Consider the following 18,602-nt stretch of genomic DNA (forward strand, 5'->3'; position numbering starts at 1 on the left):
TTAAAAAAGAGAAGGCTTTAATTTCTCTAATGCGTACTCTTTCTTTACCAAATTAAAAGAAATAAAAAAAGTAATTTCTCGAAAAATGTTAAACAGTCAGACGTGTAAAATACGGTTGAAATTTTTTTCCAAAAAGAAATTTCAAAAAAAATTTCAAGTGTTTACGAGCAAAAATTGTCTAGTCAATTCATTTTTCTCCACCTTTGTTGACTGTTTCTTGAAAATTCTTGTACATAGAAAGGAAAGTAAATCACAAGTTTATTTGACAGCAAACAACAAAAGGGATTTTTGAGTAACAATTTCCTTTTATTAAACTCAAAATCTCTACTAATTCCAAGATTTATTTGACACAGATGGCAGATTTTGGCAGTGCAGAAAATGTTCCACTCAGCACATTTCTTCCTGCTCAGAACATCTTCCAATTGCATACAAAATTTTACCATGGTCAATTCACCTCGTTAGCTGCTCACTGATTGAAGATAAAACAAGAAAAGAATAATACATGAGAGTTAACAAAGTTCAACTCGTTCAACATTACATGATTTTACAGCTCCTCCTTCAGTTTGAAGATACAAAAAAGCAATTTAGTGGCAACCAGAAAGAACTACTGAACAATAATACTAGACTCGGATGTTGTTCCAGTTTCTTGTTAAATGAAGAAGAAGAAGAAGAAAAAGAAACCTTATTACATTTTCTTCTCTTCTTCTTTATTAGGTACAACCTTATTACATTTTCACCACAACCATGTTTACAACTCACTTCTCTGTATTTCATCTCTTGAGATGTACCAGTATATTATCACCTTATTTAACCCAACTGTTGCTGCCAAAATTTACCATCATTTACGGCCGAGCGCCAGCCAAGATATGCTCTGAAGATACTCGGATTTGCAAGCAATAAAGCTACTGCTTTCCTCAGGTTTGCTTGAACTGAAATGCTCCTTAAATCCTGCGAGCAGAACGTCGAAAAACAAAAGAGGTAAAAACTAAAAATAAAAAGCATGCATTATAGTCAAATATCTGGAATCACCACACATGTTCTAAGTATTCAGAGGGTAACTCCTTTGCCAGCAAGCACTTGATTTAATATGCTTGACACCAAGAAATCAAGAAATCTCCAGTTTAATGCACATGCAACTCTTTTGACCTCTTCACTCTTCAGCTCTTTTGCTTATCAGTGCTATTCAGCAAAGCATGAATAGGGGCAAGTCGACTAGTACATGTTTCTTACAGCTTTGAAGGCTCAAAACCATAAAAGGGGAAAGGTAACGACAAGGCGGATGAAATGTCCTCAAAATTCATTTTACGAATTCTACATAATTGCACAATACATGCTGTGTTACTAATTACGGTAAATTTCCAGAAGCAGATATACAAAGCTAAAAGCAGCCCACAATTTCTCCTTTCATTTTTTGCTTTTTGAGCAGGGCTGTTTGGGATGGAAAAAAGAATTAGCAGTAAAACCATACCAAGGAAGCTTAAACGTGTCCTTCCACCATCCATTTTTTGAGCAGTTGGCAACAATTCTATCCATGCACGCAATGACCTCTGAGAAAGTTGGTCTCATTACAGATTCTGGACTCCAACATTTTTCAATCAACCTTAAAAAAAGGAACATGTGAATCTTCGTAAGCAGTTTAACAGATTCCCTACATCCACTCCTCAATCATAAGTGAAAATGCAATTCAGGTTGCAAAAAGACACAGAAGAATATCAAAGTTGTAGCTAACACCTCATTCTTCTATTATACCACAAAGGCACAGACTGCTAAACTTTTTTTTTTTTTAAATCATCATATAGATCATGAAGAGATCATTACAGCGGTAAACAGTACCTATAATACCAGCTTATTGACAATTACCACATATTCTATAATGCCAATTCAAGATGTTCATTATACAAATACATAATTAAGACTCACTCTCTTAGCTCTGAAGGATAATTTCTTTTTGTCTTGAAAGTTGGTCTCTTTCCTTCTAAACACATCATTTTAGCCACCTCTTCAGCAGGCTTAGGATGAAAAGGTGGCACTCCCTCCAACATCTGTCATGAATTCAGAACCAGAAACAAACCAATTACAAATTATTAATCATTTCTAAAGGAAATGTCAATCTAAAAGTCAGACTTTCAATAAATGTCAAAGTTAAATGGCAGAAACTTATAGGAAGAAGAGAAGGGATGAAACAGAACGCAATGAAGACTTGACACTCCAAAATCATATTTGCACTTGGGACAATCCATCAGAAGATGCACAGAATCAGAGCACACATGATAAATATCTATAACACTCTAAACTCTTCAGGTGTCAGAATTAAAAAAAAAAAAAAAAACTCTTCTTTTGTCAAGATCTGTTATGCAATAGTATCTGCAATATTGTGAAAATGGTTGCTGCAGATATGAGATAAGCAATGGAGGTCGGTGCTAGCATGTAGTTAAATATCATATAATCTCAAATGGGTAAAGTGTGAAGGAATCTTTAAGCCACAGCACCCCACCCCCCCCCCCCCCCCCCCCCCAAAAAAAAAAAAGAAAGAAAAAAACTTTCTAAGAATAAAAGAAGGAATCAGAACTTGAGATAGAAGAGGTCATTCATGAAGACATGAAAAGCTCATGCACCATAACAATAAAGTAAAAAGGTTCTTGAGTGACTTCAGAGTGCATATGACTCGGGGACATATACATGGTACCAACACCAAGCCTGCCATCCCATGAAGAGTCATTTGGGGGAAGATGCTTCCAAAGAACCAACTGTTTCGTGTGACAAGTGGTTCACAGAATGCTATCAGATATTATGTTTCAGTGAAGCAGAAATAGTGGTTGATGTGGGATGGTGAATGTGATGAAGACGTTCATCTTTTAGCCTGTGGATGGTTGTCCATACTTTCCACAAGGAGAGACCATTAAAAAACATACTTAGAAGCTAATCATTTGGCAACGTCAGGGTAACACATGGAACCTATTTGAAACTGCAAGTATAATTAGTAATTTAAGGAACTATTTCTCAAATTAATTGTTCTTCTCCCTGAAATAGTTATGACTTTCTACGTTTAAAGATGTAGATTTACTCACAGACTATAAGGTCAGTGCAAGTTTCTAAATGGTGTCCCAATGTATTTATGTTAAGCTTCATCAAAAAGGAAAAGGAAGCGTGGAAAGCTGTATTTAAGATTCACAAAGCAAGGTCAAAACTGTCCAATTTTCAAATTAAAGCTTTAATGAAGCATGGGAATTTTAACGAGAAACAAGTAAACACCAAGTGAATGCATAAAGCATAACAAGAAATTTCAACAAGATATCTTACAAAGTTAAGAAGCATTCAGACCTCAAACTTTTAGATGAAGATTTTTTTAAAAAATTAAATAAACAAAAAAGAAGAGAGAGAGAGAGAGTATACCTCATAAAGCATCACACCATAGGCGTAAACATCCACCGTTCTATCAAATATTTCATCCCTGTAAATCTCCGGCGCAGTATACAAACCTGCAATTAGAAAGGATAATTGTGAAACTTATTTGAGAAAAAGGGCCTTTTTCCTCTAAGGCACATTTGGATATTAATTTCTCTCCGTGCAATCATGTTCCAGACTAAACAACTTCCCTATATAATATGCTTATCTTGAAATAAATTTCCATTTGGACACGTGCTTTACAGAGGGCATTGATATAACTAGTAGACTTTCTGAGAATTTACTTGCACGGTCAATGATCTCAGGCTGCAGCAATTTTGCCTTGTCAGGTGAAATATTTGACAATCTGATCAATCCAAAACCTGCAACCTTCAACAGACCTCCACAGTCCAGCAAAATATTTCTGGCACCTTACCAAAAGTTTCAAATATTAATACCAGTGTGCTTCTCAAAGAATTCAATCAGATAATAGGATCTCACCCTAAAATTAACTAAAGCATTTAGTTGCCTTACTTTGGCTTTAAATCGCAATGAATTATCGGGTCTGGTTTACATTCATGAAGATAATTCATGCCCCTGCTAAGAAAACCAGAGCAAGATGTTACAGTACAAACTGGATATGGATCCAAATGTAAAGGCAACCATAACAGGACAGTAAATGAAATGCGAGGGAACTATTATTCCTTTAAAGTTCAAAAGCAATTGTACATGATGCAAAGTTGCACTTGCCTGGCAATATCAAGAGCAAGTCTCAAAGCTTTGGATGGACTTAATCGCCCTTTTTTTTGAAGATAGCAACCTAAATCACCCTGTCAAAAGCATGGCTTATGATCAATGTCAATCTCATATCCATAGAAAGGAAATGTAACTGGCAACACAATTCACTCTAGTTTATAATTGTAATTTGGGAATGACAGCATTGACATTTCAAATCTACTCCATATTCCAGAGCAGAGGAAAACAATTTTGTACACTGGTACAACCAAAATAAGTTGATGGAGATATGGTCTAATGGCTCAACCAAATTTCTGAAAAGAAAAATGCAGGAGCCCCACAACCGAATTTCTGAAAAGAAAATGCATGGCTCAACCGAATTTCTGAAAAGAAAAATGCATTAGACACATGTACTTACTTTGTGATACTCTAGAAGTATCATCATGGGTATTTCTTGTGTGACAGCCCCAACAAACTGAACAACATTGGGATGCCGAACCTTTTCTAACAACGTCAACTCATGTCTGAAAGCATTTCTGCAACATGAACATTTAAAGTTCAAAACTAGAGCCATAGCCTCCAAGCAACTTAGAACATAAGCAAACAATTACAAACTGCAACTCCGAAATGGACTGAATAACCAAACAGCAGCACAGTAATATATCATGTCCAAGAGCAAAGGTGAAAAATACTAATAATCAAATAAAATTTGGAAAGGATAGATTAGTTCTTAGAACAGGAGCTGACTTCAAGGGAAAAAACACGTAAAGAAAAGTGATTACTTAGCAACACTTCCAACCAAAGCCAAGGAAGACTATGAACTCGCCAGTTATACAGAATTTGCCAAAGACTGAATTTCTAGCTCTTGAAAGAGCCAGTAATTAGCAAAGACCAACAACCAAAGATTTTTCCAATGGCATGTATAGGTTTGGGAAGAGTGATTGTATAGTTGGGATAGGTACATTAACAATTATAATTATGATGCAATTAGAGAGGCAACGAATTTAGCCTAGCAGGTTATTTGCCATTATAAGTAGTGCAAGCACAACAAATCACGTCTTCTACGTCCAAAATAGGATAGGATATTAATTTGAAATACAACAATATCGGCTTTGGAGCAGAGAGGGCCAACAAAGAACTACAATGGCATCTGATACCATCATCAAGGGAAAAACAGGTTGCACCTGACCTGATAACTCAGACCTAACAGTTTTATCATCTCTAAAAGAGAATGAGTACCATGTTTATTTATTAAAGTCAACTGTTATCAAAAAAATACATTCCTACCAATTGTTTTGTCAGGCATTGAACAGAAAAAACTAATATTTCAAAGATGGGTAAAATTTGAGGACATACATTATTTCAGGGTCTGAATGGCTATCCTTGTCAAGTATCTTAACTGAAACTTTTGTGCCATTCCATTTTGCTACTTGATATGATCCCTGTCCAAAGTTGTAAGTACAATCAATTCACTGCAGCAAAAAGGGGCCAAAAAATTGTTTTGGCAACAAACTATAACGTGACCTAGTTTCTAACACAAGCAAAATTTTGAAAAGAATAGCTTGCGAGTAGAATAATCCAACAACATCTGTTAAACAAAAAATTAACACCAAAACTACCCTACACAGAATGGAAGTACATGCAAGTATGGATATTGCTACGCCATACCAATCTATAGATGAGAATTTGAAGTTTAACTTTTCCAAAAGGAGGTTTTAGCATATAAGGGGCAAAAATTACCTTGACACATACATAGCTGAAATAAGGATTAAGAAATCAAGAATCAGATTAAGAAAGAAACTGCAGAAGGCACTGACAAACTCAGTAACATGTGTGTTTGGATAGTAAATTATTTGAGATAATTTTGTGAAAAAAAACTGTAGCACTCTTTTGATGCGATGTATGTGAGATAAAAAAATGAATGAAAAATGTGTTGATGATGCAAGCAAGTCAGTTTGTGTAAATAAGGTGAAAATAATGTGTAATCCAAACAATTGTTTTTCTTTAAGCTTTGGAGAGAAGTTTGTTTTACAACCAAAGAAACTGGAATTTTGTCTTCTCTAAAACATCAAAAGTAATCCAGGCTAGATTTAATTGATAATAGCTGCCCTTTGACTGAAGAACTAGAGTATTGAGATCCTTCATTAGTTCAATAAACCAGATTAAGTAAATGTTTTAGCCAAGACTTTTAAGTAATTTGTCTTATTTGTTCTGTCAAGTTCATACATCTCACTTCCAGGCTTCCCAAAAATAAATCAAATTCCAAAATAGCTTTTAGAAATCATCTTGTTCTGGAACAATGGTTGTAAAAGGTAGCCTCTGTAGCATATTAGTGCGGTACAGTCATCACCAAAAAAAAAAAAAAAAGGAGTTAGATGCGAATGGGACATTCGTATCAGGAGTGCAATACAGTGCTTACTCTCAAGAAGGCTTGAAAATATGGAGTTCTCACTCCTGAGCGATCCAAAACAATTCATACAGGATTACACTATCGTTCAGAGAATTATCAGCAGAGCCTATTCTACACCTAAGCATTTTGGTAATAAGATTCATCAAAACCATGACGACCATTTGAATTTCAACTAGTTACATTCAAGCTTCATAGCTTCAATTACCTCTTTCCGCAGATTCAACACTAAGAGATACTACGTAACTAGTGACCAACTCTTTTCCTTAAAGCTTTCACAAATGCATGCCTAATCCTCTCATTTGACTTTTCAACATATTTCTTAAAACCTCCATTAGTCATAAATTCAGAATTTTCAACCCAAAGAACCGTAAGAAACTGACTTTCTTTTGCTATCTCATATCAATTTTCAAGAACTTATGCAAGATGATATCAACCTCACCTACTTGAATAGCAAAAGCACTTCCAATAACCTTCTCCGAAGCTAATTCACTATGAGATTTAGTTTTTCTCCATGAAAGCCTCAGATAGATGCAGACACGACAGTGAGCTTTTCTGGCTGTCTGACAGACCTCGTGATGCAAAACAAAGTAGTTGCTAAAAACCCACTACAAGGTAAAACAATTAATGCATACTTGAAATTTCTCACATTGAGCATTATGCCTCACAGGCAAAGAATGATTAGCAAATAGAAAAATGAAATGAAACTTGCCTTAGAGATACCATCACTTCTCCGGATTTGAATATCCATGGGATTGAGCTCATACTCTGGAACTTCCCGAGGATTAGAAACAGTCATTGGTGTCTTTCTGGTTTTCTAGGAATATGGTTCACTTATATCAGTAATCAATCAGAAAGGAAATTCTACGTAAAGAGATCTAATTTGCACTTACCGGAGCTTTGGCTCCACGGGCCTTCAAAACATTGTAAACTTCAATGTTCCCATAGTATTTGGCATCTGCTGCGGCCTGTCACCATGCAGAACTCTTACAAAATGACAAGCTGAATAATAGCAACAAAATAATTATTCATTCATCTATTCATTTGCTCCACAGAAAGGCCACTGCTTTTGCTTGTTATGCATCATATGCTTCTTCCTACCAACATTCATTTTCCTGTTTTACCAAGTTAACTGCATCAACTAGGACAATCTTAGCAGGGAAAATGTTTGCACAATCTGCACCTGTTGAACAAGCACAACATGCACCATTTACTTTTAAAAGTTACACTCTCAACCATTTATTCAACATGCCAACTCAAACCAACGACAAAATAGCTTCCATTTCTCAAATATTAGAAAAATCTTGGAATTCTTTGCCTAATTCACACAAACACTCACATTTGCTTGTACCAAAATCGTCACTTTACATTATTAACAACAACAATCAGGAAAATCAACAAATCAAAACATCAAGATTTATTCAAGAACAAAAATTCCCGCACAATAAAAAAAAGAAAACAATGCACCATCCTAAAACAAAACAAAAGGAAGCATAGCACCAAACTATGGTAAATTATCTACCGTGCTGCCCCATCGATCACGGGCATCAATATTAGCCTTTCGACTCAACAAAAGCTTGACAACATCCACATGTCCTTCGCAAGCAGCAATATGCAGAGCAGTCCTGCCATCCAAATCAATACTGTTAACATCAACCCCTTGATCCAACAAATCCTGCAGGCCCTCGACATCTCCTTTACAAGCCAAGAACAAAAGCTGCATTGTGGAGTCCAAATTCTCCGGCACAGCCAAGCCGTCCTCGCTCGTCGGACTTCTCCTGATCGGATCAAGCGACGATTGGCGTCCGAAACTGAAGCGCAGATTATTCCGCCTGGGATCCATCGAATTCTGCCGCCCAAAACTGAATTTCCCGCTTCTTCTCAACGACCCAGTTGAGAATTGCCTCGATATTCCCCGCTTCAGCTGCGCTGCTAAATCCATTTCTGTAACTGATTGATCCTAAATTGAACTATTTACTCATTTAGTTTATTTGGTTTTTGAGAAAGGCATAATGTCGTGGTTGGCTCGATGGATCGAGAGCTCCCCGGCTCCCGATTGCGAGCTGGAGGAATAGGGAAAGAGGAAGAAAAGGGAGAAATGGAGAAGAAAATGAAAGCCAGAGAAGAAAATGGAGAGGCTGAGGCTGATCGAAGAGGAAAGGAGAAAAAGAGGAAAGGGGTGATAAAGGATAGATTTGGTGGGGTGAATTGGTATATCCCTGGATTGACTTAGCGAAAAAGACGTTACTTTTACTGCTTTTTGGCTTTGCGGGGGAAGATCACTTTTGTAAGATTGTGTACAATTTTTTTTTTTTTTTTTAAAATTATATGAAGTAGTGCGCCTTCTTGCTATTTAGAGAAAATTGCATCAGACATCCTCAAATTTTGTGGTTTGACATTTTTTGTCCATCACTTGTGAAATGCGCCAATTTGGTTCCAAACTCTCGCATCACACCTTGTTAGATGAAACGAGGGATGGGAAGCCGTCTCATTGCCTAAAAGCTTTCTAGTCCCTCGTCACCTTCACCTCCACCTTGTTCCTCACTTTGTCTCGTTATACCATGAGTGTTCCCGTCCTACCCTAATACTATTTTTATTTTTATATTTAACTATATATAAATTGATTAATCATTCTTTTTGAATATTTAACAAAAAATTGCCTTTGAGATAAAGTTTAGAAATTATTTTGATCTTATGAATCTATTTCCCTGTATTTGATGTTACATAAAATCTAGAGGGAGAATTGCAATTTTGATTTCCAATGTTTGGTCTGTGTATTAAATTGGTTCCCAATATTTCGACTAAAATAAATCTAGTCCCTAAAGTTTCTAATTTTAGGATGATTTACTATAACTAACAAAAATAGAACAATGACTAATAGTCTACACCAAGATAGCAATTAATCAACAATTTTGACTTTGCATTTTTCAGTCCCAATTAATCAGCAAATTTGACTTTGCATTTTTTAGTCCGAATGTTTTGATTTTGAATCACATTGTGGATTCTTATTTAAGTCTGCTGTAGTATGCCAATCCTTTTAGCTGCAATTAATCTGCATAAAAAACACCAATGCCAAATTTTAGTACTAGCATATTATTAATACAATAAAAAATAGATCTTTTTTTGTTAAGAAATTCAAGCTTATTTATACATTGAAAGTAAATCAAGAATTAAGGAATGAGAATTAAGCTTGCATTAAATAGCTTAAGTATATAAACAAATCAATTTAATTGCAAGTATGAAGCTTAGAGCAGGAAAAAAGATTTCAATCAGGGCATAGTTTGCTTGAAACTAAAATGTCTGAATAACAGTTTATATAGCAATATACATGTTATTGACACGAGCACAATTTCAGCTAGACAAGGATAAAAAGATGTACTTGATTAAAAATGAAGATAAGAAATACAAAGTAAAAATGGGAGATTTGGAGAAATTTGTGAAGATTTCTTTAGAACAGATATTGAGGAGAAGTTTTCTCCTTTTCGGGATGCCATAATTTTTTTCTATCACATTTTCGAACTTCTGATTCCCTAAAGTCCAAAATGAAGTTCTAATTTTAGATAATAGTTGTTGGATATTAATAATAAAGGGCCCCATTCTTTAATAAGTTAGAAAATTGCCTCAAATATTAGTCCCAATTCCGAAATTTAGTCCTAAGTTTCTAATATTTTAAAGAATCCGTAGAATCATGAAATCTTAAGATTCTACGACCCAAAACACAATCCTAGCGATTCCATTAGTTTTAAGCCACTTTAGAACCTACAAATGATGTCATAAGATTGTATGATCCTACAATACCAATTGAGATGTCAATAACCTTGATTAGGAGATGGACTATCTTTTGACTTGTTTCTATCATATTGAGTCATGTTTCATATAGATGTCATTTTCCTTGTCCAAAAGTAAGGAAATAAAATTATGAAATATTGGTGAGAGGGAAACTACCATTGCAAACTACGCTAGCAAGGGTTGGTTGTAAGACTCAAAAAAGGAATCTGTGTTTTGAGTTTTTATTTTTGAACAAACACGCTAAATATGGGAGTCATGGCAAATCTTGCATGAAATTTTGTTGCTAAGACATTTCTTTCTAGACATGGGTTTCATTCTATAGGTTCGGCTCCATCTCAAGCCACTTTCATCTACTCTTTTGCTTGTTACCATTGTTTGGTTAATTTAACAAGGATTAGTTTCTACTACCTTTCATTGTGAAGATGAGATCATTGTTTTTTTGTGTCAATATGACTGTTCAGTATATACATTTATTAGATTTCATGATCTAATTAACATTATAATTTTGAACTTTGAATTTATTAGTATTTTAGTTTTAACTATGTCAATGAATTTCAAATAATTGTATAACTAACTTTATAATTGTTGTGTTGTTGATACCATATGCTTTTTTAATTCTTTTGATTGACGTAGTAGCTAAATACTTTTGCAAGAGGCTCAAAAACTAGCTTTAGTTTTCTAGTTGTATTTTGTTTCTTTTCTTTTTGGTATTGCTTAATTGCAATTTGGGGATTTTTTTTAGGTGAGATTGAATTAGGCTATACATCCTTTTGGTTGCATTACCCCTTTTGTGATTAGTAATATGCAATTAAAACTAAAGACAAAGAATTTGCGTCTCTCACTTTTGGCTCGAAAAGAGTTAATCAAATGCATCCATGACTTCCACCTCTTGTCAAAAGAGAAAAAGGCTGAATGGGATGAGTTGTTTGATCCAACGTACGGGTACCCTAGCACAATTAATAAAAGCATTTAACTATATCAAGTCCTAAGACATATGTTTAGAAAAATATTACGAACTTGAAAAAAGAAAACTGCCATGTGTTACACCTATTGGAAGGGTAATTATATTGTATATTCAAATACTTTAAATTATTTGTTTGAATATGTCTAACCTATGATTTTTTTAGAAGCGGAACATTTATATCAATGGTTACACAAAAGATCATGGAGTGCTTGGAGGAACGATCCTTATCTGTGTCAATTCCATATGTGAAGAGCCTGCAATGTTTTGCTGGAAATGTAATTTGGGCTTTCACTTTCACAGTTTTCACCTGATACCAATTTAATTTGTTTTCACCTAGTACCAATTTAATTTATTTTTGATTTGGATGATGACACTATAATTTTTCTTTTTTTTAGAGTGTTTAATGGGTTTAACAGAGTATTAGAAAATAGAAGATAAAACTATAATAAAAAAAAAGGTAAGATGATACCTAAACATGCTTTGTAGGTGGTTAGTTCTACAGAAAATCCTTTGAAAACAACAAGTGCTAGATCAATAACAGTGGTACAAAACCGCTCCACAACCCCACAAAGGAAAAAAAGAAAAGAAGGGAAAAAATATATCATCTTATGCACGAAGCAAACAAACTACTATCTTCAGTCTTCCACTCGTTTCATGTGGTTGGTGGTTGGCTAGGGGTTATATGGTGATAATGATGACAGAGTGTTCTATCTATGTAAGAATTCATGGAAAAATGGTTGGAGTCACAAGGCATACATTAAGGGGATTCGGGGTACAAATGGTCATCAGTTGAATCATACCAAAATACAAATAATTAGACCACAATGTGTCATATAGTTAGGTTAAAAAAAATTTTAAATTATATTGACATTTGATAATTTCTGCCATATTTTTCTACAATTTCTACATGAAAGAGAGGTAAAGAGAAATGCAACTTCAACATCATCATGAATTACATCTTTTCCTTCTTTGATGGGCCATCATATGTATCATGAGGATATGAAACCCGGCCATTCTCCACTAAATCCCATGCCACCTTGATGAATCCCTTGTGACCCCAGCCGCTACCCCATAAGTCCTTGCATAGGTAAAACAACTTCGTATCATCACCATCCTCGTACTCCAGCCAATCACTTGCAATGCATGTTGGGGTATCATCTTATCGTCTCATGTTTTTGATTTTATTTTCTCCTTCTCATACTTTATTGGACCCAAGTAAACACTTGAAAAAATAAAAACTCATTATCCAAATCGAAAATAGTTAGTTGAAAACAATCACAATAAAAGACTTACTTACTTTTCCAGCATAACGCTATAGACTCTTCACATGCGGAACCGACACAGCTAAAGATTGTTTCTTCTTTCTCGTCAATTTTTGTATAATTCTTGATCTAGACCTTTCCCCTAAAAAATATTCACAAGTTAGACATACTAAAACAAGCAATTGATGTAGAATAGAAAATAAGGAATTTGTCAAAATATGGAAGGAAAGATGGATAGGAGAAAACAAGAATGGAAAGATCTCAATGAAGTAACCCCAGATTCTCTAGATAAAGTCTGTTAAGGATTTAATTAAGAACCAATAGTGAAATGAGGAGGCGCTAAATGATTTATTTTCAGTCGAAGAGGTCAAGAAGATCAATGCAGTAGACAGTGTAGTTATCACTTACCACTCTAGGAAATGGTCTAAAATATGGCTGTTTCCATTCTTCATACGAACAATATTTTTCTGTACATATACCCTGATGCTTGATATATTTAAAAACTTTGTTAATTGTACTAGGTTACTCGTATGGTGGATCATACGACTCCTGCTATTCAACTTTTTCTCTTTAGAGAGGGGGAAGAAGTTGTAGATGCAATTGATTAATTCTTGAGGTGCTAGAAGAAGGAGTTGATGCCCTTTTTCCTTCAGATAATCTTCATGCTCCAAACAAAATGCAGCATAAACACAATCTACTGCTGGAAATGCATAGCAAGCAGCTGCAAAAGAAACCAGCTCTCATAACAAAATTAGCACATAAAAACCAAAATCAACACACAAATATCCCTTGAAATTTGGCCAAACTACCAACTGAACCTCGCAATTTAGCCAAACAACATAAAAATCCCCTAATCCTTGAAATATCTATCCTTCTTATCCTATTGTTGAGTTGTTTGATCCAACATATGGGTATCCTAGTAAAATTAATAAAACATTTAAATATATCAAGTCCCAAGACATGTGTTCAAGCGTGTAAAAGTCCCAGGGCATATGTTTAGGTGAAAAAAGTTACAATCAGACATGTAGCAAAGGAGATTTTTTAAATAAAAATTAGAAGGGGCAAAGATTTATCAAATCAATACAATTTCTCTTTATTGCAAGGATAGAAGTGAGGATTTATAAAAATATACTTAGTTTAAAATGAATATTTATCAAAACAAACTAGTTTCTCTCTACCTCAAGAACTGGTTGATGTGATATTCGGCCAAGTAATTCTATAATTTTTCTACTGATTTCTTTTCAGTGAGATAAATTAACATCATGCCAATAATATATTTCAACCATATTTTACATAAAATTGACACTTTATAGGAACTAAAGAAAAAAACTTTTTTTGATTCAAGTGGAGAATTTATTATGATATGAATATGATTCTATAATAGTGTTGGAAAAGACTATGTATTGTGGTTAATAAATTACAAGTACTTATATTTATAGGGTAAAATACATAAAACCCCCCTGTGGTTAAGGAAATTGACATGAAACTTCCTCATTGTTTAGAAACACCCACTTAACCCCCCTGTGTTTTGGACTTCTTTGGATTTTACCTACTAACCGGCTGGGAAACTAGCGAGTGATATTGACGCGGGCTAATGGTAACTTGTGACTAGAAGAAACTCGTTTCATTCCAATTTTGCCCTCCATGTCTCTTACAAATGAAACCCACCATAGTTGTAGTTCTGCAAATGAAACCATTTGTTAGAGAAATGCAAAACGAAGACCCAAAAGCGTAAGAGCTTAGCAGCTTTGGATGGGAGAAAAAGAGCTTTGGAGGGGCTAAATCAGCTATCATTTCAAGGGAGAACCCAAAAATGTCAAGCTCCCAAAATTTTGGCGGTGGATCGAGGGACCTAAGGTACCAAATCCGGCGATGTTTCTGCAACAATAAAGCAAAGATTAAGGTCGTAGAATCTGAAAAACCATCAAAAGGTATGTTGTATTATGTATGTGAAACTGGTGCTTGTTCATTTTGGGCATGGTGCAACCCAATTAGTAGAGAGGGAGGCACTAATGAATCATCTTGCCAAAGTCCATACGTTGAAAGGGTTTCACCAATTGGACCTGCTACAGCGGAAAGATTTATCATGCGTGGGCAAGGAATGGAAAGTAATAACTATAACATCATTATGGAATTACAATCGAAGATTCACAATGTCGAAGCAACGATGGGGTTGATGAAGATGATGATGATGCTGACTGTACTTGCGTCTCTTTTGTCACTGGTTGTTATATGTTTTAGATGAATTTTGGGCAAAAATTGTAATGTAAAAGTAGTGTAATAGAATCTGGAGTTGGGACAAATTGTAGTGCAAAAATCACATCCTGGTTTCAATCTGGAGTTGATTTTCATGTTTCAATTATAATTGAGCGAATGAAGCTGCTTTTGTTGAGGACATTGAAAAAAGCTACTTTTATTCAGGACCTAAGGTAAAGGCCCTAAGATTTAAATGTAATGAAGTTGTTAGATCAAGTCATTAGAGTGTCTCAAGTAATATTGCTATCCATAAACACTTAGAAGTAATATTAGTCATCTTAAGATGTTGCCATCCTCAAAGATATCTCAAAGACGCAAGTACATTAATCTAACAAATACACTCTGATCTAACAAAGACACTCTGTTAAGTGCAAACATATAACTAGTAATATTGTCATCCATAAACACTTGTCAGATTTAGTCATCTCCAGCAAAGATATTGCAGTAACGTGACCCATTACGACAACCATACCACAATGGTATCCTACCATAACGTGCCCAAAAGATTCACCAGCAATACAGTCACAAGACATGATAAATCAGCAAAGATATGGATAGTAATCTGGATTGCTATAAATAAACAAAAAAAAACGTGGCATATTACGACAACCATACAACAATGGTATCCTAGCATAATGTGGCCAAAAGCTACACCAGCAACAACACAGTCACAAATGCCACAGTCAACCAAAACATAGCCAAAAATCTAAGTACAATACCACAATGGCCACAGTCAACCAATGTTATAGTCAAAAAATCTGAGTACAATACCCACGACTGTATCTGCCAACCAAAAGATAGCCAAAAATCTAAGTACAATACCACAATGGCCACAGTCAACCAATGTTATAGCCAAAAAATCTGAGTACAATACCCACGACTGTATCTGCCAACCAAAAGATAGCCAAAAATCTGAGTACAATGAAAGATATTCATACATGTATACCATGATGGTATCAGTACATTCAACCAGCAAATGTTTTAGCATAACTAGTACATTCAACCAATTACTTCCTCTTCAACTGCAGTTCATTTTGTTGGTTTTTTGGAGCCACAATGTTGCAGCTTTGACATCCTTGCAGGTGGTTGCTTTCTCTTTAAGGATCTACTTTGCTGGCTCTCTTGGTTGGTACCACTGGCATGTCGATTAGGCTCCTGTATATAAGTTCGCATGGTTAATATGTATGTAAGTATATTGCAGCAGCCAAAGATTGACAATTACTTTCTAGTACCTGTGAAAGTGTAGTACTGGTAGTCCTTGAGACCCTAGCCTGAGTTGCAGAAGCTACAGATGTTGCATTTGTACCAGTTGGACCAACTTTAGGTGCCTACACTTCAAATTGAAATGAATAAGTGTATAAGTAGCAACAAAACAACTTTAGGTGCCTACAGTTCAAATTGAAATGAATAAGTGTATAAGTAGCAACAAAACACACTTTCGCATACTTTTGACTATTAAATGTTACATTACCTTGTAAAGTTTAGACTCAGGGTGAATCGCTGATTTGCAAGTTCTTATGTTATGTCCAGAATTCAAACACCTCCGACAGTAAACTGCAAGACCTTTTCTACTTGCTTTCTACTGATTTGTAGGTTCTTCTGGACCCTTCTTCCTCTGCTTTTTTGGCCTACCAGGTTGTCTCTTCACCAATGGTGGGTTCAAATATTGCATTTTGCTATCTACCCAAAACTGTCTCGAAGGAACAGGACCAATTGTGAAGTTGTAGGCTCTTAAATATGCTTCCCTATGGTAACAAGCATCAACATATTCCTCGAATTTCAACTTTCTGCTCTGAATGCAGGCAACCGCATGCACGCAAGGAATGCCACTAAGCTGAAAATGACCACAGGTGCATGTTTTCATCTCTAAATTGACAACATTTGTCCTTCCATAGCCATCAACTTCCAAATTCCCATTTCCTCCATAAACCGCAACACAATTTCTTGCCTTTATCTTAAGTTTCTCTAACTTCTCATAAATGTTCGGACACAAAGTGCCACCATGTTTCAGCATGCCCTCTCGCTTGGTTACCATCCTTTGCATTAATCTCCTCCGAATCCACTCCAGCATTGTTATTATTGGCTCTCCTCTAGCTTTTAGAATGTAATTATTCCATGACTCACTCATGTTGTTAACGCAAGTGTCACTCCTACAAGCTGTGCTAAAGTGAGCTCTGGACCATAGTCTTGGAGGCAACCGTTTGAACCACCCCGCAGCTGTTAACTTGTCACCTTCTTGTGGGTCAGCCCTTTCCAGATTTGCTAGGGCAGTTTCATGCTCCGGCATGTTTGCTGCTGCAGCAACATCCCAAAAAAGGTCTCGAAGGTCTTGATTCTTGAATCTCTGTTTGAAGTTCTCGAACATATGTTTCAAACATAATCTATGCTCTGATTCAGGAAACAATTCTTCAATTGCATGGACAAGACCCTTTTGTCTATCCGAGATGAAAGTGTAAGCCACTCCTTTGTTTCCTCTTCCAATTTGACTGATTAATTCCCGTAAAAACCAACTCCAACTGTCGTAATTCTCTACCTCAACAACAGCAAAGGAAATAGGGAACATATTCTCATTGGCATCCCTACCCAAGGCTGTAAGGAGTTGACCTCCAAAGGGACTCTTGAGAAAGCAGCCATCTAGTCCTATGATAGGCCTACATCCTTCTAGGAAACCATTTTTCAAAGCACCTAAACCATAATATATCCTCTGAAATGTAGCCCTTTCCTCAATATTTCGCCTATCAATTAGCAATGAAATATGACTATCAGGATTTGAATTTTTAACAGTAGCTACATAATCCCAAAGTCTGTGGTATTGCTCCATGTCATTGCCCCTAAGTGCCTCTAATGCTTTTTGCTTTGTTCTGGCAGTTTTATTCTGACTAATGTCTACCATAAACAGTCTTCTTGTCTCATTCACTATGCCAGGAATACTGCACCCAAGATCATCCTTCACTTTGGCTTGAAATTTATTACTCAGTTATGTTGAAGTGGCATGTCGATTGCTGTAATCCCTGCCACAATGATGCTCTCCCTTAAGAGTCTTGATCATAAATGTCTTTGTTTTCTGGATTGTGCTTGCATGAATTCTCCAACTACACCCCTTTGCACATTTAGCTGTGATTCGAGAGCCTTCATTTCTGATGTAGTTGTGCTCATATCCCTCCCTAATTTCCCATTCCACCAAAGCCTCTCTAAATTTATAGAAGCTAGTAAATTTATGACCAACCTTTAGTTCAAAATGCTCTTTCCTAAATTCCTCATCCGCATTGAAGTAACTGTAGACAGGGATGCTTTCGTCATCAGATCCTATTCCTCTGTCAAACAGATTTTCATCATCCTCTACTTCCTCGTTCCAGTCCTCTTCCTGCTCAGTCGCATGGCATCTATCATCCCTCCTTGATGTTGGCTGACTTCCCACTTCATGTTGGTAATTGGATTGGGTTTGCTGTTGATGTTGTCCCAAATCAGGTTGTTTTGTAGCTTTTGGTTGCAGATTTTCTTGTTGCTGTTGATGTTCATCTAAATCAGCTTGCTTTGTAGCTTTTCCTTGTTTACATTCTTGTTGCTGCTCAGACCCAATACCAACCGAATTTGCAGATCCAACATTTATAGATGCCTGTGTTGATTCTTGACCATGTAAACCTGCAAATATGTCATCATCTTCAGGCAGTTCTACTGTTTCTCTTAGCCAGTCAGGAAGATCTGAATAATCTGGTATGACTTCACTTTCTTCTCCGCCTTCTCTCTCTGCCTGTGTGGTTGGTTCTCCGCTACAATCAGTCTGCTCTTCTATTGGATCTCTTTC

At 35.8% G+C, this 18,602-nt stretch overlaps 2 protein-coding genes across 2 annotated transcripts; both read right to left on the reverse strand.

Moving 5' to 3' along the window:
- Nucleotides 1-730: 730 nt before the first annotated feature.
- On the reverse strand, nucleotides 731-8,648 carry LOC113736991 (integrin-linked protein kinase 1). Its single transcript, XM_027264228.2, has 12 exons — nucleotides 8,049-8,648; nucleotides 7,420-7,494; nucleotides 7,239-7,343; nucleotides 5,476-5,561; nucleotides 4,538-4,655; nucleotides 4,135-4,214; nucleotides 3,919-3,981; nucleotides 3,690-3,808; nucleotides 3,394-3,479; nucleotides 1,921-2,042; nucleotides 1,469-1,600; nucleotides 731-948 (listed from the first exon to the last, which is right to left on the reverse strand). The coding sequence occupies exons 1-12, from the start codon at nucleotides 8,466-8,468 to the stop codon at nucleotides 942-944; spliced, it is 1,413 nt and encodes a 470-aa protein (XP_027120029.2). The 5' UTR covers nucleotides 8,469-8,648; the 3' UTR covers nucleotides 731-941.
- Nucleotides 8,649-16,376: 7,728 nt separating this feature from the next.
- LOC140038584 (uncharacterized) lies at nucleotides 16,377-17,690 on the reverse strand. Its single transcript, XM_072083970.1, has one exon. The coding sequence runs from the start codon at nucleotides 17,688-17,690 to the stop codon at nucleotides 16,377-16,379; it is 1,314 nt and encodes a 437-aa protein (XP_071940071.1).
- Nucleotides 17,691-18,602: the final 912 nt, after the last annotated feature.

The sequence above is a fragment of the Coffea arabica genome, chromosome 3e (genome assembly GCF_036785885.1).
Source record: "Coffea arabica cultivar ET-39 chromosome 3e, Coffea Arabica ET-39 HiFi, whole genome shotgun sequence".
Taxonomy (NCBI): domain Eukaryota; kingdom Viridiplantae; phylum Streptophyta; class Magnoliopsida; order Gentianales; family Rubiaceae; genus Coffea; species Coffea arabica.

Bases quoted from the DNA above. Each gene is read 5' to 3' on its own strand.
- LOC113736991 (XM_027264228.2), bottom strand. From the start codon at position 8,468: ATGGATTTAGCAGCGCAGCTGAAGCGGGGAATATCGAGGCAATTCTCA. The intron at 7,344-7,419 runs GTAAGTGCAAAT...CCATATTCCTAG, and splicing joins CCCGTGGAGCCAAAGCTCCG to AAAACCAGAAAGACACCAAT. The intron at 5,562-7,238 runs GCAAGTTTCATT...AACTTTGGACAG, and splicing joins GAAGTGATGGTATCTCTAAG to GGATCATATCAAGTAGCAAA.
- LOC140038584 (XM_072083970.1), bottom strand. From the start codon at position 17,690: ATGGTAGACATTAGTCAGAATAAAACTGCCAGAACAAAGCAAAAAGCA.